The 26630-nt window shown below is 36.4% G+C and overlaps 2 protein-coding genes across 3 annotated transcripts in view; one reads left to right on the plus strand and one right to left on the minus strand.

Moving 5' to 3' along the window:
• Positions 1-221: 221 nt before the first annotated feature.
• On the minus strand, positions 222-26630 carry LOC143747523 (transmembrane channel-like protein 7). Of its 2 annotated transcripts, none has more exons than XM_077240316.1 (16): positions 26472-26630; positions 25423-25636; positions 23778-23926; positions 21958-22086; positions 20644-20690; positions 19359-19498; positions 10830-10977; positions 8365-8529; positions 7616-7752; positions 7179-7248; positions 6986-7086; positions 5330-5516; positions 4499-4629; positions 2509-2658; positions 1939-2017; positions 222-1382 (listed from the first exon to the last, which is right to left on the minus strand). In XM_077240316.1, the coding sequence occupies exons 1-16, from the start codon at positions 26518-26520 to the stop codon at positions 1311-1313; spliced, it is 1968 nt and encodes a 655-aa protein (XP_077096431.1). In that variant the 5' UTR covers positions 26521-26630; the 3' UTR covers positions 222-1310. The 2 variants fall into 2 exon arrangements, with proteins under 2 accessions (XP_077096431.1, XP_077096432.1); XM_077240317.1 differs by having other exon boundaries at positions 222-1377; positions 26472-26603.
• Positions 10911-26630, plus strand: part of LOC143747522 (transmembrane channel-like protein 6) — a 57998-nt gene continuing 42278 nt past the window's right edge. Inside the window, exon 1 of the mRNA XM_077240315.1 lies at positions 10911-11044. The gene's annotated coding sequence lies outside the window, so the exon portion shown is untranslated. The remainder of the gene's footprint in view (positions 11045-26630) is intronic.

The following is a 26630-nucleotide window of genomic DNA, read 5'->3' on the forward strand; positions in this document are numbered from 1 at the left end:
CTGAAATAAAATATAAAAACTAAATTAGATGTCAAGGCAAAGTTTCTCTTTTTTGTATAAGTTGAAGTACTTAAATAACTAAAACTAAATACTAGTGCTGTCAAACGATTAAAATATTTAATCGCACATTTTATCTATTCTAAATGTCTCTTGATTTCTTTTCGTCCCATTATTTTTCTAATTTTAATGCTCTTATCAACATAAAAAAGTGGATCGGCTTGCTCTGTGCAAATGTTTTTTATTGAAAACAACATTGACAATACTGTGTTCAATTTCACACTAAAACATTCTCACTTGAAGCAAATAACCTCTCACACAATGTAACACTGTCCATCAATAAAAGGGTGAAAGAAATACTGACGAGGTCCTGATATTGACGAGGGTTTGCAGAATTTGCATAAGCTGTGTGTGTGTGTGTGTGTGTGTGTGTGTGTGTGTGTGTGTGTGTGTGTGTGTGTGTGTGTGTGTGTGTGTGTGTGTGTGCTTGTCCATCAAGTGGTATTTCAGACTGGACGTGCTGCGATGACAGCTCAGTTCACAATGACAAAACACACAGATCACTTTGGTCTTGTCAAGAGAAACTTTCAATTCAGAATCTTACTGGCATCCATTTCGGCGTCTCGCGCTCGTCATCCACTCAAAACGTAACGTTAACCTACTATTTGGCCGGCTCGCAACAAGTGTGTTTCCGGTCTAGCTAGATCCGCTTGCGCTTTGGTTGATGAAGCAACAAAACGTCCTCTCGCGGCGCAAGCCATTGAAATGAATGGGTTTCATAGCGCAGCGCCGCGCATGCCGCGTCCTTTTGCAAAAAAAACCTACAAAGTTTGCTAGGCCAAAAAGCACGTTAATCTCGTGATAAAAAAATAATCGCGTTAAAATGGGTTTGCGTTAACGCCGTTAATAACGTGTTTAACTGACAGCTCTACTAAATACTAAAACTTAATAAAAAACTATATAGACAGACATAAAATCCTCAAACACTAAATAAAATGAAAATAGAAAAACATAGAAATATTAACGAAAACTTTAAAATTATTTACTTTAACTTTGTTTTTGGTGTGCAGTTTCAGATCAAGTCAAATCACCTTTATTTATACAGCGCTTTTTACAATACTCATTGTTTTAAAGCAGAGATAACAGGAAAATAATGTTGTAATAATATTGTTAAATATAAAATTAAATGTCTCCATAAGCAAGCCAAAAGCCAAAGGCGACAAAAAGTCGTTGCAGCAGTTTTAGTCTCACGCTGTTTTATTAACCGAAGACAATGTTTTTAATGGTGTTGGTTTGCTCATACGGATGTGGTGTTAGCGTGTTCGTAGCTGTCGTCTCGTGATGGTCGAGTGCTGTTTCACCAAGAACCGTTTATCAGAGCTGCACTGCAGAGAAAACACACACACATAGAAGTGTTTTAACATTCACATTCTACTATTTACTTCAGTAGAAGAAATAGAAACCTTGCATTACTTTTATGAACAGTAACGTTAATAGTGCAGAAATCTGCTCCATTTTCAAAACGTTAACACAAACTTCTTATCTATACATCATTCATGGAATTTTTTTTCGGAAACGTTTTAGTTCGTCTTTTTTAAATGTTCCACTTGTTTCAGACGTTCATTCAAAAGTAACATCCCATAATGTGTGAAGAATGAATGTGTTCTCTAAACGTTCACATAACCAAGAAGAAACAATGTTTCACAATTGTTTTGAGAACATCCAAAACAAAAATTGAATATTCCCTTAAAACACATTTAAAAAGATTGTTTTTGAACATTCAGAAATAACGTTTTCATAACTTAACTTATTGATCTTAGAGCATATTTTTATTAGTGGGGATGTTGGCCAACGCTGAACATTGTGTTTGTGTTTTTCTTTATTTGCATCTGCTGAATGAATGGAAGTAAATCTTCTCCGTTGTTTGCGTAACACACTCACCATCACCAGCATGTCCTTCAGTCTCTCGATGGCTTTACGATTGGCTCGTCCGCGAGACACATACGACGTCAGAATCACACTGGCAAACACATCCGTTACAAAACATCCGTTAGATATGAGAATATTCCATCACTGCTGCTTCAGATCCAGCATTAGAAGCACACACACACACACACACACACACGCATACACATACACACACACACGCACACACACACACACACACACACACACGCACACACGCACACACACACGCACACACACACACACACACACACACACGCACACACACACGCACACACACACACACACACACACGCACACACACACACACACACACACGCATACACACACACATACACACACATGCTCACACACACACACACACACACACACACACACACACACACACACAGTCTCACATACACACACACACACTCTCACACAGACACATATACAGTCTCTCTCTCTCACACACACACACACACACACACTCTCACAGACACTCTCTCACACACACACACACACTCTCACAGACACTCTCACACACACACACACACACACACTTACACTTCAGCCAGTATGAGAGCGATTGCGAAGGCCTCTGATGAGATGTAGCGGATGGTGTTCTGGACCGGTTCGGGCAGCGTCTTCAAACACACACTCGTCACATTAAACACGTCTCTGTCTTGAAACGGGCCGCAGCCTCCCGGAACAAACCTCAGATGGGAACAAGCCAGGATACGGTTATGAACATGTGAGGAGAACCACACTAATATAACGCTCACATATTATGAGTGAATATGTGTTTTTATCAGGCCAAGACACTATAGAGTACAAATGAACTAATTCACCATACTTGATTACTTACATTAACAATTGCAAACCTGTTTTGTTTAAGGTTTCTGAAATGTTGTGTTTTAATATGATAATGAGGCATCATCTAAATAAATATGCACTAATTTGCATGCATTTCAGGCACGTTAATATGAACATTGGATAAAGCTAGATTCGTAATTCTGGTTTGATTTTGATGATATATTAAAGGTTTTTCCAAAGGGGATTTTGGTTTTAGTTTCCATAAATCAGAAAATACAGACAGACAGAAAAAACAGCATTTTCACCATGTTTTTGGGGATAAAATGTCCTATAAATCAGGTGAATAATATATGAACAACCTTCCAGAATATATTAGATTTGCCTGTAGAAATTAAGTTTTTTTTTCCAAGGAAAAAACGTTTAAATGTAATGTTGGTGATCAAAGATGAGTTTTAAGGGATAAAATGATTGACTACTGGGGGACTTGAAATATGCAAATTATGAATCATCTAATTGAATATGCACTAATTTGCATAAAATTCCAGCACAGAAATCTGAACATATTAAAACATTTTTCCAAAGGGGATTTTAGAGTTCTGTTTTAATCACTCCATAAATCAGAAATACTGTCAACAGACATTTCTCCATATTTTTAGGATTGAAATGTCCTATAAATCAGGCAAATCATATATATATATATGAAAAGAAAACATCATGTAAAGTTTGCTGTGTGTGTGAAGCTGCTAGAATGAACATTTCTGCCTCAAACTCACCGACTTTAAAGATCGACAGACGCAAAGAGATCAAGTGCAATAAAATAAACACTTTTGGATGTTTTCTTTCCACTAGTGTGAATGAAGAATATTATGGAAGCAAAATAGACCGAAACTGACCAGAGCATGAAAAACACTGGATTTGCCTGAAACTGTATTACACTAGCGCTGGGTCGATACACCGATCTCCCGATGCGACACTATCACGATACTCGGGTGCCGATACGATATTGTAGTGCAATTGTTTTAAGAATTGCGATTCTACAAGTATTGCGATTTGATATTGCAATATATTGCGATTTTTTAACACTAGACCATCGGGAGAAGCTCCATCATACACTTATTCAGACTGAACATGATGTATAAGATGAATCATATTTACAAAAACAATCACATCTTTCAGAAGCATCACTCAACACTACATTCTCTTGAATAAATGATTCAATGACAAATACATTTTTAACAGTCACTTGTCGCCTCCTAGTGGCGAAACAATGTAATGATAAATGCGTTATTTTAAGCACCAAGTTTCTATCAAAAGCTGATTTTGATCGCTACCGTAGACATCAGTGTTTATATTATAACGTTAAACTTTTATCCCAGAACTTTTATGATAATTTGAAGCATTGTATCACAGAAATAATGATACTATGATGTTGAAAAGATGTTCGTGAAGCGGTTTCATAGCGACTCTCTCCGGGTCAGCGGCAACACAGATTTGAATGTTGCGATATGATTTTAAAGTTTAATAGACACGAATTGAAAGATCGCGTTGGCAATCTTCTGTCAACCTCGTCTACGTATAAGCAAGGACAAAAATAAAGCTATTTCATTTGAATTAATATCAATTCTGGAATTTAAAAAAAATCGATTTTATAATCGTAAAATAAATAAAAAAAATCGTAATAGCTAGGTGAATCGATTTTTTCTCCCAGCCCTAGTACAAATATGTCAGTATTGAGCAGTACCTGTTGATGTTGACCACTAATGTGACCACAGACATGGCGAGACCCAACAACAGCATGAAGTGGAAGAGAACCGAAGAACTGGCGGTCCGGAACATTCTCTGAGCCGGAACACAACAGCGCATCACTGTGAACTGACACACAGATGATATTATTGTTATTATTATTATTTAGCTATTTCTAAATCAAAATCTGAAGCAGGGTAATTATAGTTAAAGGGGTCATCGGATGCAAAATTCACTTTTATATGGTGTTTGCATATAAATGTGTCTTCGCAGTGTTCATACAATGAAACTTTCACTCCGTTTTTTTATCCTCAAAAAGTCTAAACACACTCAATAATCAAGCTTTTAGATTTTCTGAGCAATATGATGTCATAATGCTCATGCTCCGCCCACGAACACTGACGGGCTGTCCCGTATTAGCATATTTTCCCGTATTAGCTTATTTCCGCCCTCAACCATTTGTATATTGTCCGCCAAGGCATCACTTTATGTGTCTTGTGTGTGTATATATATATATATATATATATAGTGTGTGGACACGCCCCATGGGTGAGCAGTTGCTCATTATCATTTAAAGAGACATGCACTGAAACGGGTCGCTGTGAACAGAGCTGTTTTTGAGGAGGTAAAAGTGTGTTGTTTTACACAACCATTGAGGAATTTAAACCAAAGTGTGTTACAAACTTTACATGAAGACCCTAAAGAATCACACACAACTTGTGGAAAACGGGGATCCGACGACCCCTTTAACTAAAACCATAAAACCATTTTTGTTGCTTGAAATAAAATGAGATTTGAGAGATGAAGAGTGTGAATCCACACATCAGACCTTCTTGAGGTGGAAGAGGATCATCAGCCTGAGGGCGCTGATGGCCGGCAGCAGGGGGCAGTAAAACACACCCACCCATGTGACCGTCTGGCTGTTCACCAGGTCCAGCACGTTGAAGGGAATCTCAAACTGCTTCTTGCCTAGTATCTGCGCTAGCGACGAGGATGGAAACCTCTCCACCAAGAAGCTATATATAAATAAAGTTTATTATATTCTGACATATGTAGTTCTGTAATGAGAACCAAATATCTGAACAAAACTTTGGATTCGCTTTGAAAACGTTTGTGTTACGAATACGTTTTGCATTCGCACATAAAAATTGTGTATTTTGAGAAACTTTGCGCTTGCATTTAAAAGTTTTGCGTCCGCTCATAAAACATTCTTAGAAACTTTGCGTTCGCACATAAAAAATTTGCTTTGCGAGAAACTTTGTGTTCGCTCTTAAAACTTTTGCGCTACGAGAATGTTTTGCGTTCGCACATCAAAATGTTGCATTTTGAGAAACTTTGCGTTCGCTCATAAAATGTTTGCGTTTGCTCATAAAACGTTCTTAGAAACTTTGTGTTCGCTCATAAAACGTTCTTAGAAACTTTGTGTTCGCACATAAAAACTTTTCTTTGCAAGAAACTTTGTGTTCGCTCATAAAAATTTTGCGTTACGAGAACGTTTTGCGTTCGCACATAAAATGTTGCGTTTTTAGAAACTTTGCGTTCGCTCATAAAACGTTCTTAAAAACTTTGCGTTCGCACAAAAATTTTGCTTTGCGAGAAACTTTGTGTTCGCTCTTAAAACTTTTGCGCTACGAGAATGTTTTGCGTTCGCACATCAAAATGTTGCATTTTGAGAAACTTTGCGTTCGCTCATAAAACGTTTGCGTTTGCTCATAAAACGTTCTTAGAAACTTTGTGTTCGCTCATAAAACGTTCTTAGAAACTTTGTTCGCACATAAAAATTTTGCATTTTGAGAAACTTTTGCGTTCGCTCATAAAACGTTCTTAGAAACTTTGCGTTCTCACATAAAAAATTTTCTTTGCAAGAAACTTTGTGTTCGCTCATAAAAATTTTGCGTTACGAGAACGATTTGCGTTCGCACATAAAATGTTGCGTTTTTAGAAACTTTGCGTTCGTTCATAAAACGTTCTTAAAACCTTTGCGTTCGCACAAAAATTTTGCTTTGCGAGAAACTTTGTGTTCGCTCATAAAGCTTTTGCGTTACGAGAACCTTTTGCGTTCGCACATAAAAATGTTGCATTTTGAGAAACTTTGCGTTCGCTCATAAAAATTGTGCTTTGCGAGAACCGTTGTGTTCGCTCTTAAAACCTTTGCGTTACAAGAACGTTTTGCGTTCAGACATAAAAGTTGCATTTCGAGAAACTTTGCGTTCACACATAAAACTTTTGCGTTACGAGAACGTTTTGCGTTCGCAGAAAAAAAAATTGTGTTCTGGGAAATTTTGCCTTCGCTCATAATACTTTTGCATTTGAAAATCAAAATAAAGCAATTTAAAAAAGATAATAATTTGTGTCTTACGAGCATTAACCGACATCCGTGAACAAGCCAATGTGTCATTAAAGTATTGAAATGCTAACTAATAATATTAACCTGAGGGGTAAATATTTTAGCTAACCCGGGTTCAATAAAGTTTAAGTAACTCACGTTCTTGGGTAAGCCACAAAAAACGCATTGAAGAAACACTCCAGGAAGTTGAAGATGGTGAGTTTGTACATCTCCTTCCCAAACGCGTTCTCTCTGCAAATCTGAGCACAGTTCAAGAGTCAAAAGAGTTCAAAAGTCCCCATTTGTCTTTCATGTAATCTCATTGTTGTTTAAGAGAAACAACTGAACAAACCTTGTGGTTGGCTGGAGATCTGAGCGAGAACAGATAGATGCCCAAAGACGCCAACTTCAGGAAAATACTCCTGTAATATTCACATGACTTCAAGTCAAGTCCTATTTTGACACACATCGTTTCAAAGCAGCTTTACAGAATATCATGAGGTTAATGTTTATAATATCTTCATGCCTTATAGTTGCATTTAGAAGATTAGAGCTGGATGATAGTATAGTTTACATTTTGCAGTGATATAAACAATCAAACTGCATGTGAATATACTGTATGTACGTGGATAAAGTTGTACATTTAGCTTCATATAAAGAGCTGGGCGATAATTTACATTTTGCAAATTGCAATTAAATAAAAAAATCAAGTAGTTGAGATATTGCTGTATTTAATACCACAGGAACATGTAACACACACCAGAGGTCAAAGTGCATGACCTTTCTGACCTGATCAGGGTGAGGTTGAGCTGGATGGTGAGTGAATAATCTTCAAACTCTGAGACTTTATTGAAGATGTGCGGCAATATGTAGTTTATCGTCGCCATTGTGATTGGAGGAAGATACTCCAACATCAGAGACACGGACTGACAAGAGACACAATCATTAGGAAACACAAAACTGAGCTCACTTTCTTAAAGATCTATTCTGCTTTTCCTCATCTCCATCAGTGTTTAGTGTTTAGTGTCGCTGTTTGATCATGAGAAAGCTCCAGTTCTTCTCTATATCAGTGTCAGTGTTTCTGAACTCCTGAAACGCCTCCATTGTATCTTGAGTTTCTTCCGGGAACGAACACGTCAAAATATTCCTCATTATAATAATTAATGCGCAGAATAAAGGGGCGGGGCCTGGTTGAGTTAGTTAGTAGTGTGTTACACTGGCGGTTATGGAAAGGGGCGGGACATTTCCCAAACACACTCGAAGCGCTCGACCAATCACAACACACTGCTCCAGCCGACCAATCAGAACACAGTGTGCTTTTCAGGAGGAGGGGCTTCAGAGAGACAGGAAGTAAACAGAGCGTTACTGACAGACTGGGAAGAGAGGAGCCGCAACAATGGAGAATATGAGGAAAATAATCAACATTCAAGCAGGAAAACCTGTTCTAGTAGAGCCTGAAACAATATCAAGACTTTGTAAAAGGGCATGATTATATGGCCTCTTTAATTATTCGTTTCACTTTTATACATGTACAGTACCTCAGTTTGTGACAGAAAGATGGTGTAATAGATCAGAGCGAATGCGCTTCCCAGAAGAACCAGCACAAGGAAGTTCAGAAAGACCCGCAGGAAGATAAGCCGAACCCAGAGTCTGAGCGATCGGCGCTGGACTCTCTCGTTAAACGTCTGCTCTTCTAGATCCATCTGGATAAGAGGTCAGAGGTCATCCACACAATTCAATTCACATTTATTTGTATAGCGCTTTTCACAATATACATCATTTCAAAGCAGCTTTACAGAGTCCATATTACAATTTACAGTGATCTGTTATCAGAGGAAACCATTTAAGTTATGTATTTCAGAAATGTACATATACAAAATCACTGTTAGCGAAAAAAGGTATTAATTTAAACAATGTAATAATTGAATGCAGAAACAATGAACTCATTGAAGAAATGAATGTTGTTTGTCAACAAATTAATTATGACATTTAGAAAAATGTAGCACAATGGGAATACTGTTCCTGTATCTGAACCTCTTTATAAACTCTCAATGAGGGCCAGATGTACTAACGCTTTTGCGCCCACTTCAGGCGTATTTGTTTCGCAAAGTGCGCATAAACCCATGGCAAGGTATGTATGAACGGGACGCACCAGATGAAAGCGCAGACTGCCTGTCGCGGGAACTGGAAATGGCAAAATGCGCTTTTTGTGTCATGCATATGCATCATGGGATGGCAAGGGGAAAGTGGGAGTGTCACATAAAGAGATGGGTGGGGAAGCGTAAACCTTCGCCTAATTATGTATTCCGCGCAGTGTTGCCAGATGTACAATAATAATCGTATTTGTACGATAATTTTGACCTCTGTACGATGTACGATCAATAATGTAAAAAAATCCCATAATGAACGATAGTTTCAGAGTTTTCAGTCGTTCGTCCAAACCATAGACTGTAAAAAAAGATGGACGACGCCCCTTCGCTCTCTTCCATTGGCGAGAAGTGAAGCCGCCATTGTCCCGATATGGCGCTAACATCTTGAGACTTGAGTCTGCGCAGTTGCGATTTCGGGACCAGACATGAGCAGTAGTGAGCAGGAAGTAAAGCCGCGAAATCAACGCCCCGCCCTCACTCTCGCCGAATCAATCGCAAGCATGTGGCTCTGCTGCAGAACAACCCATTATGTCGGTGTCAAATAATTAATTATAGAAATTAAGATATTAAATTTAAAGCTCCAATCTACTCAGTCCTCCAAAGATCCCAAAAAAAAGTCCGTTGTTGCTTCAGTGACTACTTTGCTCAGAGAACCTGTCAATCACAGCTGTCAATCATGTACGCCATAGCGCCGTTTTTATAGCATCAAATAACTAACTAAAAACAAACACTTGAAATTACATCAGCGTGATAAAAACTACAGTAAATGACAGAAACTATCTTTGGAAAAAAGATATCTGAAGTGTAATGTAATTGTTTAGTTGGTCTCACGTCCCGTTGAATAACATGGGGAGGCGGGGTTTATGAGCTATACTAGGACCGGCCACCGGGGGGCGATCGAGACGCTTCGGCTTCACTTTTCAGGGCTTGTGCGGCACGCTTGGTCCAAACACACATCCTACCGTTCTCCCTCTGACCCCGAATCATTTCGCAGGCTCGCCTGCCTGCACGCAAGCACGTATACACACACACACACACACACACAGGCACCACACGGTGTCGCCCGGCCCGCACGTCAACACTACACATTCCCAAGTCTCCCGCATAAGCCCCCCCCCCCCCATCAACAAAACTGAACAATCCACTACACATGTTGGTCTAGATAACTAGCTGTTCTGTACGTTTAAGTCGTGTACGATAATTTTCTTCCAAATACGATAATTTTGAACTTCTAGTACGATACTTGGACATTTCCAATCTGGCAACACTGCTTCCGCGTTATGTACAGAAAAAGCCGGTGAAAGCGCGCCTCTATTTTGCACTGAAAATTCTCCGCCTCTTAAAAGCAGGAGTAACTTAGGAAGCGGGTTTCCTGGCATATGCCTCCTGGTGTAATGGCAGCAGTAATCCGAGCAAGACGAACACATAGGCTAAGGAGACGAGCGGAAAAGATTTTTGCCACAAGAATTACACTTTTTCAGTTGAGTGAAAACAAAATTACAAAAAAGCATTTCAGATTAATACGCAATATTACAGTTACTGGAAGAAATCAAAGATGACATCGAATCTCCGACTTGCAGTTCATTCCACCAGTTGTGAAACTCCTCGCTACATTACAATTATTGGCATCAGGATCATTTCAAACAGTCATAGCATCAGCAGTGGGAATATCGGAGTCTGCGTTTAAATACGCGCAATTTACGGTATAGTGGGAGGTGCTGATTACCTGATGAACTGCAGGTTTGATACATAACACGCACGGTTTCACTGCATCTTGGGCATGGCGCTATTAACGCTGCGTTCGCAAATGTACGTGACATGACAGATGCGTGAAGCTCATGTTGATTTCTCACCTTCAGTTCGTTTCTGATGAAGTTCTGTTTCAGTGATGCTGCTTGCGAGTCCTGAATACTGAAATCCCACCCGCAGAAAACCTTGTAACTCAGGTTTGAACTGAAGCGGTTTCCAGTGAGCCACGAGTGTTTGTATCCCACCACCGTCCTGAAAGAGAGAATGGACATCAGTGTGCGGAGACCCTAAGGGACACGGAGATGGACACAATGATGATGTCAGAGGAAAAATTAGATTGCTTTTGCGTTCGGTCTCAAAACTTTTGCATTCGGTCTCAAAACTTTTGCATTCGGTCTCAAAACTTTTGCATTCGGTCTCAAAACTTTTACATTCAGTCTCAAAACTTTTGCATTCGGTCTCAAAACTTTTGCATTCGGTCTCAAAACTTTTGCATTCGGTCTCAAAACTTTTACATTCGGTCTCAAAACTTTTACATTCAGTCTCAAAACTTTTGCATTCGGTCTCAAAACTTTTGCATTCGGTCTCAAAACTTTTGCATTCGGTCTCAAAACTTTTGCATTCGGTCTCAAAACTTTTACATACGATCACAAAACTTTTACATTCGGTCTCAAAACTTTTGCATTCGGTCTCAAAACTTTTGCATTCGGTCTCAAAACTTTTGCATTCGGTCTCAAAACTTTTGCATTCGGTCTCAAAACTTTTACATACGATCACAAAACTTTTACATTCGGTCTCAAAACTTTTGCATTCGGTCTCAAAACTTTTGCATTCGGTCTCAAAACTTTTGCATTCGGTCTCAAAACTTTTACATACGATCACAAAACTTTTACATTCGGTCTAAACTTTTACATACGATCACAAAACTTTTACATACGATCACAAAACTTTTGCATTCGGTCTCAAAACTTTTACATTCGGTCTCAAAATTTTTACATACGATCACAAAACTTTTACATTCGGTCTAAACTTTTACATACGATCACAAAACTTTTACATTCGGTCTAAACTTTTACATACGATCACAAAACTTTTACATACGATCACAAAACTTTTGCATTCGGTCTCAAAACTTTTACATTCGGTCTCAAAACTTTTTCATACGATCACAAAACTTTTACATTCGGTCTCAAAACTTTTACATACGATCACAAAACTTTTACATTCGGTCTCAAAACTTTTACATTCGGTCTCAAAACTTTTACATACGATCACAAAACTTTTACATTCGGTCTCAAAACTTTTACATACGATCACAAAACTTTTACATACGATCACAAAACTTTTGCATTCGGTCTCAAAACTTTTACATTCGGTCTCAAAACTTTTACATACGATCACAAAACTTTTACATTCGGTCACAAAACTTTTACATACGATCACAAAACTTTTACATTCGGTCTCAAAACTTTTACATTCGGTCTCAAAACTTTTACATACGATCACAAAACTTTTACATTCGGTCTCAAAACTTTTACATACGATCACAAAACTTTTACATTCGGTCTCAAAACTTTTACATACGATCACAAAACTTTTACATTCGGTCTCAAAACTTTTACATACGATCACAAAACTTTTACATTCAGTCTCAAAACTTTTACATACGATCACAAAACTTTTACATTCGGTCTCAAAACTTTTACATTCGGTCTCAAAACTTTTACATTCGGTCTCAAAACTTTTACATACGATCACAAAACTTTTACATTCGGTCTCAAAACTTTTACATACGATCACAAAACTTTTACATACGATCACAAAACTTTTGCATTCGGTCTCAAAACTTTTACATTCGGTCTCAAAACTTTTACATACGATCACAAAACTTTTACATACGATCACAAAACTTTTACATACGATCACAAAACTTTTACATACGATCACAAAACTTTTACATACGATCACAAAACTTTTACATTCGGTCTCAAAACTTTTACATTCGATCACAAAACTTTTACATTCGGTCTAAACTTTTACATACGATCACAAAACTTTTACATACGATCACAAAACTTTTGCATTCGGTCTCAAAACTTTTACATTCGGTCTAAACTTTTACATACGATCACAAAACTTTTGCATTCGGTCTCAAAACTTTTACATTCGGTCTAAACTTTTACATACGATCACAAAACTTTTACATACGATCACAAAACTTTTACATTCGGTCTCAAAACTTTTACATACGATCACAAAACTTTTACATTCGGTCTCAAAACTTTTACATTCGGTCTCAAAACTTTTACATACGATCACAAAACTTTTACATTCGGTCTCAAAACTTTTACATACGATCACAAAACTTTTACATACGATCACAAAACTTTTACATTCGGTCTAAACTTTTACATACGATCACAAAACTTTTACATACGATCACAAAACTTTTACATTCGGTCTCAAAACTTTTACATTCGGTCTAAACTTTTACATTCGGTCTAAACTTTTACATACGATCACAAAACTTTTACATACGATCACAAAACTTTTACATACGATCACAAAACTTTTACATACGATCACAAAACTTTTACATTCGGTCTCAAAACTTTTACATACGATCACAAAACTTTTACATACGATCACAAAACTTTTACATTCGGTCTCAAAACTTTTACATTCGGTCTAAACTTTTACATTCGGTCTAAACTTTTACATACGATCACAAAACTTTTACATACGATCACAAAACTTTTACATACGATCACAAAACTTTTACATACGATCACAAAACTTTTACATACGATCACAAAACTTTTACATTCGGTCTCAAAACTTTTACATTCGATCACAAAACTTTTACATTCGGTCTAAACTTTTACATACGATCACAAAACTTTTACATACGATCACAAAACTTTTGCATTCGGTCTCAAAACTTTTACATTCGGTCTAAACTTTTACATACGATCACAAAACTTTTGCATTCGGTCTCAAAACTTTTACATTCGGTCTAAACTTTTACATACGATCACAAAACTTTTACATACGATCACAAAACTTTTACATTCGGTCTCAAAACTTTTACATACGATCACAAAACTTTTACATTCGGTCTCAAAACTTTTACATTCGGTCTCAAAACTTTTACATACGATCACAAAACTTTTACATTCGGTCTCAAAACTTTTACATACGATCACAAAACTTTTACATACGATCACAAAACTTTTACATTCGGTCTAAACTTTTACATACGATCACAAAACTTTTACATACGATCACAAAACTTTTACATTCGGTCTCAAAACTTTTACATTCGGTCTAAACTTTTACATTCGGTCTAAACTTTTACATACGATCACAAAACTTTTACATACGATCACAAAACTTTTACATACGATCACAAAACTTTTACATACGATCACAAAACTTTTACATTCGGTCTCAAAACTTTTACATACGATCACAAAACTTTTACATACGATCACAAAACTTTTACATTCGGTCTCAAAACTTTTACATTCGGTCTAAACTTTTACATTCGGTCTAAACTTTTACATACGATCACAAAACTTTTACATACGATCACAAAACTTTTACATACGATCACAAAACTTTTACATACGATCACAAAACTTTTACATTCGGTCTCAAAACTTTTACATACGATCACAAAACTTTTACATACGATCACAAAACTTTTACATACGATCACAAAACTTTTGCATTCGGTCTCAAAACTTTTACATTCGGTCTCAAAACTTTTACATACGATCACAAAACTTTTACATACGATCACAAAACTTTTACATTCGGTCTCAAAACTTTTACATTCGGTCTAAACTTTTACATTCGGTCTAAACTTTTACATACGATCACAAAACTTTTACATACGATCACAAAACTTTTACATACGATCACAAAACTTTTACATACGATCACAAAACTTTTACATTCGGTCTCAAAACTTTTACATACGATCACAAAACTTTTACATACGATCACAAAACTTTTACATACGATCACAAAACTTTTGCATTCGGTCTCAAAACTTTTACATTCGGTCTAAACTTTTACATACGATCACAAAACTTTTACATACGATCACAAAACTTTTACATACGATCACAAAACTTTTACATTCGGTCTCAAAATTTTTACATACGATCACAAAACTTTTACATTCGGTCTCAAAACTTTTACATTCGGTCTCAAAACTTTTACATACGATCACAAAACTTTTACATTCGGTCACAAAACTTTTGCATTCGGTCTCAAAACTTTTACATACGATCACAAAACTTTTACATACGATCACAAAACTTTTACATACGATCACAAAACTTTTACATTCGGTCTCAAAATTTTTACATACGATCACAAAACTTTTACATTCGGTCTCAAAACTTTTACATTCGGTCTCAAAACTTTTACATTCGGTCTCAAAACTTTTACATTCGGTCTCAAAACTTTCACATACGATCACAAAACTTTTACATTCGGTCTCAAAACTTTTACATTCGGTCTCAAAACTTTTACATTCGGTCTAAACTTTTACATACGATCACAAAACTTTTACATACGATCACAAAACTTTTACATTCGGTCTCAAAATTTTTACATACGATCACAAAACTTTTACATTCGGTCTCAAAACTTTTACATTCGGTCTCAAAACTTTTACATACGATCACAAAACTTTTACATTCGGTCTCAAAACTTTTACATACGATCACAAAACTTTTACATTCGGTCTCAAAACTTTTACATTCGGTCTCAAAACTTTTACATACGATCACAAAACTTTTACATTCGGTCTCAAAACTTTTACATACGATCACAAAACTTTTACATTCGGTCTCAAAACTTTTACATACGATCACAAAACTTTTACATTCGGTCTCAAAACTTTTACATACGATCACAAAACTTTTACATTCGGTCTCAAAACTTTTACATTCGGTCTCAAAATTTTTACATACGATCACAAAACTTTTACATTCGGTCTCAAAACTTTTACATTCGGTCTCAAAACTTTTACATACGATCACAAAACTTTTACATTCGGTCTCAAAACTTTTACATACGATCACAAAACTTTTACATTCGGTCTCAAAACTTTTACATTCGGTCTCAAAACTTTTACATACGATCACAAAACTTTTACATACGATCACAAAACTTTTACATTCGGTCTCAAAACTTTTACATACGATCACAAAACTTTTACATTCGGTCTCAAAACTTTTACATTCGGTCTCAAAACTTTTACATACGATCACAAAACTTTTACATACGATCACAAAACTTTTACATTCGGTCTCAAAACTTTTACATACGATCACAAAACTTTTACATACGATCACAAAACTTTTGCATTCGGTCTCAAAACTTTTACATTCGGTCTAAACTTTTACATACGATCACAAAACTTTTACATACGATCACAAAACTTTTACATACGATCACAAAACTTTTACATTCGGTCTCAAAACTTTTACATTCGGTCTCAAAACTTTTACATACGATCACAAAACTTTTACATACGATCACAAAACTTTTGCATTCGGTCTCAAAACTTTTACATTCGGTCTCAAAACTTTTACATACGATCACAAAACTTTTACATACGATCACAAAACTTTTGCATTCGGTCTCAAAACTTTTACATACGATCACAAAACTTTTACATACGATCACAAAACTTTTACATACGATCACAAAACTTTTACATTCGGTCTCAAAATTTTTACATACGATCACAAAACTTTTACATTCGGTCTCAAAACTTTTACATTCGGTCTCAAAACTTTTACATACGATCACAAAACTTTTACATTCGGTCTCAAAACTTTTACATACGATCACAAAACTTTTACATTCGGTCTCAAAACTTTTACATTCGGTCTCAAAACTTTTACATACGATCACAAAACTTTTACATTCGGTCTCAAAACTTTTACATTCGGTCTCAAAACTTTTACATTCGGTCTAAACTTTTACATACGATCACAAAACTTTTACATTCGGTCTCAAAACTTTTACATACGATCACAAAACTTTTACATTCGGTCTCAAAACTTTTACATTCGGTCTAAACTTTTACATACGATCACAAAACTTTTACATACGATCACAAAACTTTTACATACGATCACAAAACTTTTACATTCGGTCTCAAAATTTTTACATACGATCACAAAACTTTTACATTCGGTCTCAAAACTTTTACATTCGGTCTCAAAACTTTTACATACGATCACAAAACTTTTACATTCGGTCTCAAAACTTTTACATACGATCACAAAACTTTTACATTCGGTCTCAAAACTTTTACATACGATCACAAAACTTTTACATTCGGTCTCAAAACTTTTACATTCGGTCTAAACTTTTACATACGATCACAAAACTTTTACATTCGGTCTCAAAACTTTTACATTCGGTCTAAACTTTTACATTCGGTCTCAAAACTTTTACATACGATCACAAAACTTTTACATACGATCACAAAACTTTTACATACGATCACAAAACTTTTACATACGATCACAAAACTTTTACATACGATCACAAAACTTTTACATACGATCACAAAACTTTTGCATTCGGTCTCAAAACTTTTACATTCGGTCTAAACTTTTACATACGATCACAAAACTTTTACATACGATCACAAAACTTTTACATACGATCACAAAACTTTTACATTCGGTCTCAAAATTTTTACATACGATCACAAAACTTTTACATTCGGTCTCAAAACTTTTACATTCGGTCTCAAAACTTTTACATACGATCACAAAACTTTTACATACGATCACAAAACTTTTACATTCGGTCTCAAAACTTTTACATACGATCACAAAACTTTTACATTCGGTCTCAAAACTTTTACATTCGGTCTCAAAACTTTTACATACGATCACAAAACTTTTACATTCGGTCTCAAAACTTTTACATACGATCACAAAACTTTTACATTCGGTCTCAAAACTTTTACATTCGGTCTCAAAACTTTTACATTCGGTCTAAAAACTTTTACATACGATCACAAAACTTTTACATTCGGTCTCAAAACTTTTACATACGATCACAAAACTTTTACATTCGGTCTCAAAACTTTTACATACGATCACAAAACTTTTACATTCGGTCTCAAAACTTTTACATACGATCACAAAACTTTTACATTCGGTCTCAAAACTTTTACATTCGGTCTCAAAACTTTTACATACGATCACAAAACTTTTACATACGATCACAAAACTTTTACATTCGGTCTCAAAACTTTTACATACGATCACAAAACTTTTACATTCGGTCTCAAAACTTTTACATTCGGTCTCAAAACTTTTACATACGATCACAAAACTTTTACATACGATCACAAAACTTTTACATTCGGTCTCAAAACTTTTACATACGATCACAAAACTTTTACATTCGGTCTCAAAACTTTTACATACGATCACAAAACTTTTACATTCGGTCTCAAAACTTTTACATACGATCACAAAACTTTTACATTCGGTCTCAAAACTTTTACATACGATCACAAAACTTTTACATTCGGTCTCAAAACTTTTACATACGATCACAAAACTTTTACATTCGGTCTCAAAACTTTTACATACGATCACAAAACTTTTACATTCGGTCTCAAAACTTTTGCATTCGGTCTCAAAACTTTTACATTCGGTCTCAAAACTTTTACATACGATCACAAAACTTTTGAATTCGGTCTCAAAACTTTTGCATTCACTCACAAAACTTTTGCATTCGGTCTCAAAACTTTTGCATTCACTCACAAAACTTTTGAATTCGGTCTCAAAACTTTTGCATTCACTCACAAAACTTTTGCATTCGGTCTCAAAACTTTTACATTTGGCATCAAAACTTTTGAATTCGGTCTCAAAACTTGCATTCGGTCTCAAAACTTTTGCATTCGGTCTCAAAACTTTTACATTTGGCATCAAAACTTTTGCATTCACTCACAAAACTTTTGCATTCGGTCTCAAAACTTTTGCATTCGGTCTCAAAACTTTTACATTCATAAAAATGTTGCATTTTGAGAAACTTTGCGTTTCCTCTTAAAAGATTTGCGTTCGCTCATAAAACATTTTGCATTCACTCTCAAATCTTTTACATTCACTTGCAAAACTTCCTCATTCTACCAAGAAACTTTGTTTTCTTATTAGAATTTTAAAAATATTTTCATTCTCAAAACTTTTGCGAGCGAATACGAAGGTTCTTTGGGAACACTAAAATTTTGCCAGTGAATGCAAAAGCTTTAAAATTTAATCTTTCCTCGTGTCTCATGTTTTTTCCATCACCATGTCCCTTTATGGGGCCCATATTAATGAATCCATTCACAACAATTAAAATGGGAAACACATGTACATGTGTGTTGCCAATATGAATGTTCCAAGTTCAATAGCTGTTTAGTTTTATGCACAGCATTTGCAAACTGAGAGACAGTTAGACATGATGCTGTTGATTCAGTCTATGGTTATAGTGCCACTTAGCAGTCAAGAGCAGCAAATGCATGTTTCTGCTGAAGTCTCAATCTGTAAATTGTACTGAAGCAGGAACATTGGTCTAATAGCTCAGGGTAAATATCTGACCTGCGGACCACCATGATGATGCTGAGGAAGAGGACAGAGATCATGCCAAGTAGAAAGAGGAGTGGAGTGTTTATACAGTCTAAATCAAGAGACCCACGAGTGTAGAAACTATGAAACACTGGAGAGTTTTCAAGAACACCCTGGAAAACACAGAACCAGAACAGAAGAGAGAGAAAAAGAGCATGCACAGTGTTGAAGACAGATACAAAAATAACACAGTGACCTTGTTTACATCCAAATAAACATAAATCTGACTGCCGTAAACCATTAACCCTTGTGCATCAATTAAAAAAAGTTACACATTGCTACATAGAGGACAAAAATGTCCACAAATGTCATATAAATTTGAATCTGGGACTTAAGTTTGGTATCATTTTAAGGAAGACCCTTGGCAGATTATTGCTAAAGTAAAATAAAATAAGTAAATCCAAAAAAAAGTTATATAGGTTTATGAAAATTATTTATGAACATTATTTTATGTAAAATATATATTTTATGAAACAAGTTGAACTCTAAAACTGCTAGAAAATCAAAGCCATAAATCTAAATAAGTCGTTTTCCAAATTTGAGGTTGATATCTCAAAAAATGAGCTTTCGTTAAAAGATTTTGTTTGGGCGCAGTAACAGATTTCCCCCACTGGGTGCAGCAGAACTCCAATGGTCACACAGTGACTGGATTTTAGATATGCAGTTGAGTTTTTCTCTCTCAATATTACATACACACACACACACACACACATTTTTTTTATAACAACACATACTAACCACACTCTGACATCCATACCAACACACCCACACAAATATAGTGGCATAATTTATCCAATTGGCTCTATAATATGACGAATCAGAAAACAGGAATAAAGCGAGTATTTGCTTTATAGGCCGAACCTGGAAAAATGGCACCATCTGATAAAAAAATAGTAAAAATTAAACATTTTAAGCCTTGCCAACAGAATGAAAGCCTCTTAACAAAGACTGCATCATTTAAGACAATATCCTGGTTAACTGAAATCCCCATACATTCATTTATATCTGTGCATGTACAAACAATAACAATAGGCAGTTGTGGAATGTCAAGAAATAGAATAAAAGCTGTTTTACTACATTAACAGAAAGGAAACATAACTCAATATAAAGGCAAATGCAGCATAACAAACCACATGACTTTTCTTCCTCTCTGGTCATCGAGAGTGAGTTTTCAATAATGGTAAACGAGTTAATTAAATACATCTGAAAATGATGATCAGTGTGGAAATTAGAAAGCGATAATCATAAAATTACTTACTGATCCGACAAAAATGTCTTTATATCCAAGGGGGGGACTCTGAAGACCTGTTCACACCAAAAATGATAAGTGTAAATAATACTATAATGATAACTACATTAGCATTCACACCAAGGACAATAACGATAAAGATATAGTTCTAAAAATCTAAAAAGATTAGCAGATTCTACACAAACAGTAACACCTTATTACCAAAGCAAATTCCTTGTATGTGCACAACACTACTTGGCAATAAAATTGATTCTTATTCTGATTCTGGAATCACTTTCAGAATGTTTTTTTCCAGCTGATGAACGATAAACACACTGACAGCCAATCAGAATCCATCCTGCTTTAAATAGCTTGAGCATTTAAAGGTGCAGTGAGCAATTTGTGAGAAACTGCTATTTGTAATCACCAAAACAAACACGCCCCTACCCAACAGGACCACACCCCTAACTTTATAGCCCCGCCCACAAATTCATGAACACACTATGCAACACAGGCCCCTCCCTCCTAATGAGTGGATACGCCCCTCACTGCTGATTGGCTATTGTGTGTTTTGGTGCTCGGTCTGGTCCATTTCAAGCAGAGTTTCTCAGAAATTGCTTTCTGCACATTTAAAGCGACAGACAACAAATCTGCACCGCGCTTATAATAAACAGAGAGATATTGTGCGCTGGTGTGGACGCTAATATAGTTATCTTTATAGTTATTGGTGTGAACGAGCCTTAAAAGTGCGCTGCAGTTTTGTTGTCCACCGCTTTAAATACTTGAGCTTTTAAAGCAGGATGGATTCCCATTGGCTGTCAATGTTTTTATCGTTCAGCAGCTGGAAAGAAAATCGCTCAATGTGATTCCAACAATATCATTCTGAATGTGCCGTTATCGTTATAGTTGTGATGTGAACTCTTTTATTGCAATATGCAACAGTTTTTTTTGCAATATGCGATAAAATGCAGCATTTTTATTGCAATATGCAAGAATATGCAACGGTTTTTTTGCAATATGCAAAATTTTTATTGTAATATGCACGAATATGCAACAGTTTTTTTGCAATATGCGCTAGAATGCAACATTTTGATAAAAAATTGCAAAAATTGGCAACTTTTTTATTCAATATGCAAAAATATTGCAATAAAAAAAAACTAAATCAAAGGGAAAATAAGATTATTGGCAGATATCTTTCCTTTTTTTTATGCATAAACTCACTTAATTTTGATCAACTTTTCGGTAAACAAGCTTTCGCTAAACAAATCTCGAGTAGTTTTGCTTGTCCTCAGAGTGAACGGGCCTGTTAAGAGACAGCAGACCGGCTGGTCTTAGTGTTCGTACCTGAGTTCTGCCTGAACACCAGCGTTGGCGCCAGCACAGATCCAGCGATGATCACGCAGTAAAGCAGGTTCAAACACAGCAAGTACCGCAGAAACACAAAGTACGCCTTCACCCCGACACCAAACTGACCTGTGGATCAGATTCAGTTACCTAGTCTAACATCAACATACTCATTGCAAAACACTGCTTCATGAAGCTTCGAAACCTTTACTAATCTTTTGCTCCGAATCAATGGTTCGAGCGTGTATCAAACTGCCAGAGTCACGTGATTGCAGTAAACGAGGCTTCATTACGTCATAACGATTTCGAAACGTTTCGAAACACTTTGAAATAGGGCTGGACGATTTTGGCTAAAATCATAATCGCGATTAATCGAACAAGTTACCTCGATTACGATTATTGAACGATTATTTAAAATAAATTATTTCACATGTGTCACTGGCAAGGCTTATACTGTAAATATTCACAGTTATTTTTTTAAATGAAATAGTGCATAATCCTATCTTTGTGATTCTAAAATAAGGAAACACACAGATAGCTTTTAATGCTTACTTATTAAATATTTCAAACAATTAAATCAAACAAAGCATAGAATGCTTGAAATAAAAACGTCGTATAAAAAAGTAATTAAGTTTTAATGTAAAAAGAAAGTTTCCTAAAAATGTAGAAAATAGTTATTTTTGTAAACAAAATAAATTATTGTAAATATTGCCATCTTAAAAGTAAAATATAACTTGTATAAAACTAAAAAAACTAATCCTTTTCATATTGTGTAGCATTTGTAAATGCTTGTGTTATGGAAACCTGCTTTGTGGAGTGGAGGCACGTGTTGCTGGGCGTTTGTCAGTCTCTCTCTGTTTTTGCGTGTTTCTTTGCTACAAGCGGCTCCTGTTGCTGAGTCGACTCAGTGTTTGAGTTCCCTTTCTCACAGAGATTCCGGAAAATACACGGATAAAGTGGCCCGGGATTTGACCCGGGTTCGTTTGACTTTGGTTCATTTACACTGCCAGTGATTTTCGGGAATCAACAGAGTGCGTTCACACAGACACACACAACACGCAAAGACACGTGACATGTCCCAGCGGCGTCTATAATTTGCTTATGAGCTGCGATTTCTCTCGAGAAGCCACGCTTGTGCATTTTTTTTCTCTGATTCGATCATAAACTAGCGCATTACGAACCGTTTCACGCTGGCGAACGATCCAGGCTTAGCGCCATCATTACGACACGGCATTGATTACGGCTTTTGTTCACACAGCGCGCGTTCCGGGACTGAACACGGCAATGTTACTATGTCCCCAACCTGGCATCAATCCCGGGTCGTGTTTGCGTTCACACATAAGGTGTTTGTTCTGGCAATTTCCCGGGATCAACGCGCTGTGTGAAAGGGGCTCATGTTGCTTCAATGTCGCAGACTGGACGGGGCGGAGTTACGTGACTACACACGCGCTAATATGTTTTAAGGGGAAAGTACATTAACACACAGTTCATAATTAAAATGAATAATGGTAGTTAATAGTCTATTGGCTTGTTTAGCTGAGCCATTCATAGAACAAACAAAACAAACCCTGACAATTGATATAAGAACTTGATAATCTTATTTGAAAGATTTTACTCTTAATAAAAATATTGCAATAGATTTGAAAAAGTTATTTTTATGCATGTTTGGCCTGGGTTTTTGGTTGTATTTACACTGTTCTGACCACTAGGGGTCACCGTGGATTATTTCGAAGCCTCGACACAATACGGCACATTTGCTTCAACTGTTTCAGTGTTTCACAAAGCCTCGATCTGCCCACCACTACATACCCCACACTCACCTTCGATCTTATGAATCGTGTGTCTCCATGGCAACAGTCCTGACAGGGCCCCGCCCACATCCTCCTTTAAGCGCCGCCTTGCGGTTTGCTGGCTCCGCCTCCACGAGTCCCAGGAGCCAATGCTGCGTCTCCGCAGATGCTGCCTCTCTCTGATTGGCACAAACAAAACTGAAAGACTGAAACTGACCACTAGATGGCGATGTGTTTGTGTATAATTCACTCAATCCACTACTTATAATACAACGTTTGTAGGATCCCCAATATAGGCTATGATATTTCTGTAATCATGCTGTAAATATGATAAAGCTGCTCGTTTTAACTTTTATGGTGGTGGTGGCGCAATGGATAAGACACATGCCTTTGGTGTGAGAGACCCGGGTTCGAATCCACTGTGACACACCTATGCGTCCCTGAGCAAGACACTTAACCCCTAGTTGCTCCAGAGGCGTGCGACCTCTGACATATACAGCAATTGTAAATCGCTTTGGATAAAAGCGTCAGCTAAATGAATAAATGTAACTAGGAGCACTGAACTATTATATTAGCCACAATTCATTTTGTGATTCCATAAGTTTGAAGAACCGTGTGCTTCAGTTCATTAAAACACATTTTACTTTCTAAAAAAGGTCTAAACTATCAAGACGACAGATTGTGTGCAACAGGTTTTTCATGCGGTTTCGATCATGTTGATCATTTAGAGGCCTCTGAAATTGGCGTATTAAATATAATACAGTAGGCTGTATGTTAAAGTCCCCCGTAGTCAATCATTTTATCCGTTAAAACTCATCTTTGATCAACAAAATTACATATTTAAATATATTATATTTAAGTGTAACTCGACACCCTTGCCTCATTTAGTATTCGCAGTTCTATGAATATGCAAATGAGCCCCGCCTCCACTCACTCACTCACTCACTCACTCAGAGATCCACTCGTTGACGATCACACGTTGATCTGATTGGTTACAAGGTAGTTTGTGACGTCAGAAACACCAGCGATTTCAAAGCGTGTTTTTGAGACTGTCTTTGGTTCACTGCAGTTTTAAGCAGAAAATACTCAGCAATGCTGTCGACTTATGAATTTACACATGGTTTGTCTTAAAGCATATTAAAAACACCACATAGACACATAAACAACATTTAAAGCTGGATTTTCACCACAGGGGGACTTTAATTAATTTAAATCATTTTAAGTCATCCTGCGCCCCCTAGTGGAGCCCGGCCTCTGTTTCTGAACCACTGCGCTAGAATATACAAATGAGCAACTAGCACAACTAACACTATGAACTGAACCCAGCAAACAACAGCCGTCATTCACCGTCTATGTTAACTGTAGACCTGATATAGTCCAGCTATGAGTAACACACTTCTAGACAAAATAACCTTGAATTTGGATACGTTTTTCCAAAATAACTTGCGAGATGTATGATAAACAGATAAACGAGATGAAGTAAACAGTGTTTAGAAGGTGTTTGGTTTAATTTCTAAACTCATTTCATTTCTTTGCTATCTAATTGATGACTAGTTTATTTTCGGGCGATGGTTTAAACGTCTATTACATTTTCACTGACAGCCCAAATTTCGCCTTGTTTTATTCTAGACGTCTTTTAAATGCAGAATTGCTTGCAGGGAAGCCTCTCACTCACCTGATGTCTCTCTTGCCCTGCAGACAGACCGGTAGAGCTCTGAGCGGGACACTGGGGTTCCAGGAGACTGTGTTCGTGCCGAAAGTCTCATCGGGATCATGTGTGACGGCGTCTGCGTGAGGTCGATGAGCCTGTGAGCTCGGCAACAGCCCGAATATCTCAGTCTGATAGTATTCACACGAGTCGCTGGACACATCCGAGCTGCAGCTCTCGACTGTGCGGACAAACATCGTTCATATCGTCATATGATCGTTAAAAAAACTCAGAAATCACTTTGCAAAGAAATGGCAAGTAACATTGAATTAAACGTGAAAGACTGAAATAGTATTTTCTTGTAAAACACTACCATAATCTTTGTTTTATTTACAACACTGCAAAACATTTTTTTTAATTGCAATGAAATAAATGCTTAATGTTTTTGTCTTGTCTTTTTATTGTCATATGCAAGAATATGCAACGTTTTTTTATTGCAATCTCCAATGCCTTTTATTTCAATATGGCAACTTTTAAAAAATTCAATATGCAAGAATATTGCAATAAAAAACCTAATTCAAAGGGAAAGCAAGATTATTGTCAGATATCTTTCCTTGTTTTAAGCATAAACTTACTTAATTTTGATAAACTTTTCATTAAACAAGCCCCAAATATATCTTGATTTATTAATTTTTAGATATTTGTGCTGAAAAAAATACTGTTTTTTTTGTTGTTGTTTTTGCAGTAAATTTGAACAAACATTTTTTTACAGTGCACATACATGCGTTCAGACACATGAAGAACTAAAAATACTGTATTCTAATACTTCATGAAAGTTTTTTGAGTTTTAAAAGCAGTTTTGGTGTCGTCCGGCTATTAAAGCGACTATGAGTAAAGAGGCGTGATGCATTACTGCAAACAAACCACAAAAGAAGGAAGTCAAGTCTCTGTTGAAACCCTAAATTATCAGAGGAAACTGATGTACATAAATGATTCAAACAAAAAGCCATGATGCGATATATGATGTCCCTTGATCAATGATACTGTCACAGTAACACACACAAACACACACACACCTGATAGGAGTCTATGGAAGTTTGCTTTCCTGTCTTCTCTGTCCATCATCCGTCAGTGTGTCGCAACCCTTCACACACACACACACACACACACACACTTCTAGACTCGTATGAACGGAAAACCTCGAGCGTGGAGCGGTTCTCTTCTCAGTGTGTTCT

This window comes from Siphateles boraxobius, unplaced genomic scaffold, assembly GCF_051911475.1.
Source record: "Siphateles boraxobius isolate OS27281-9 unplaced genomic scaffold, OSU_SipBor_1 223, whole genome shotgun sequence".
Classification (NCBI taxonomy): domain Eukaryota; kingdom Metazoa; phylum Chordata; class Actinopteri; order Cypriniformes; family Leuciscidae; genus Siphateles; species Siphateles boraxobius.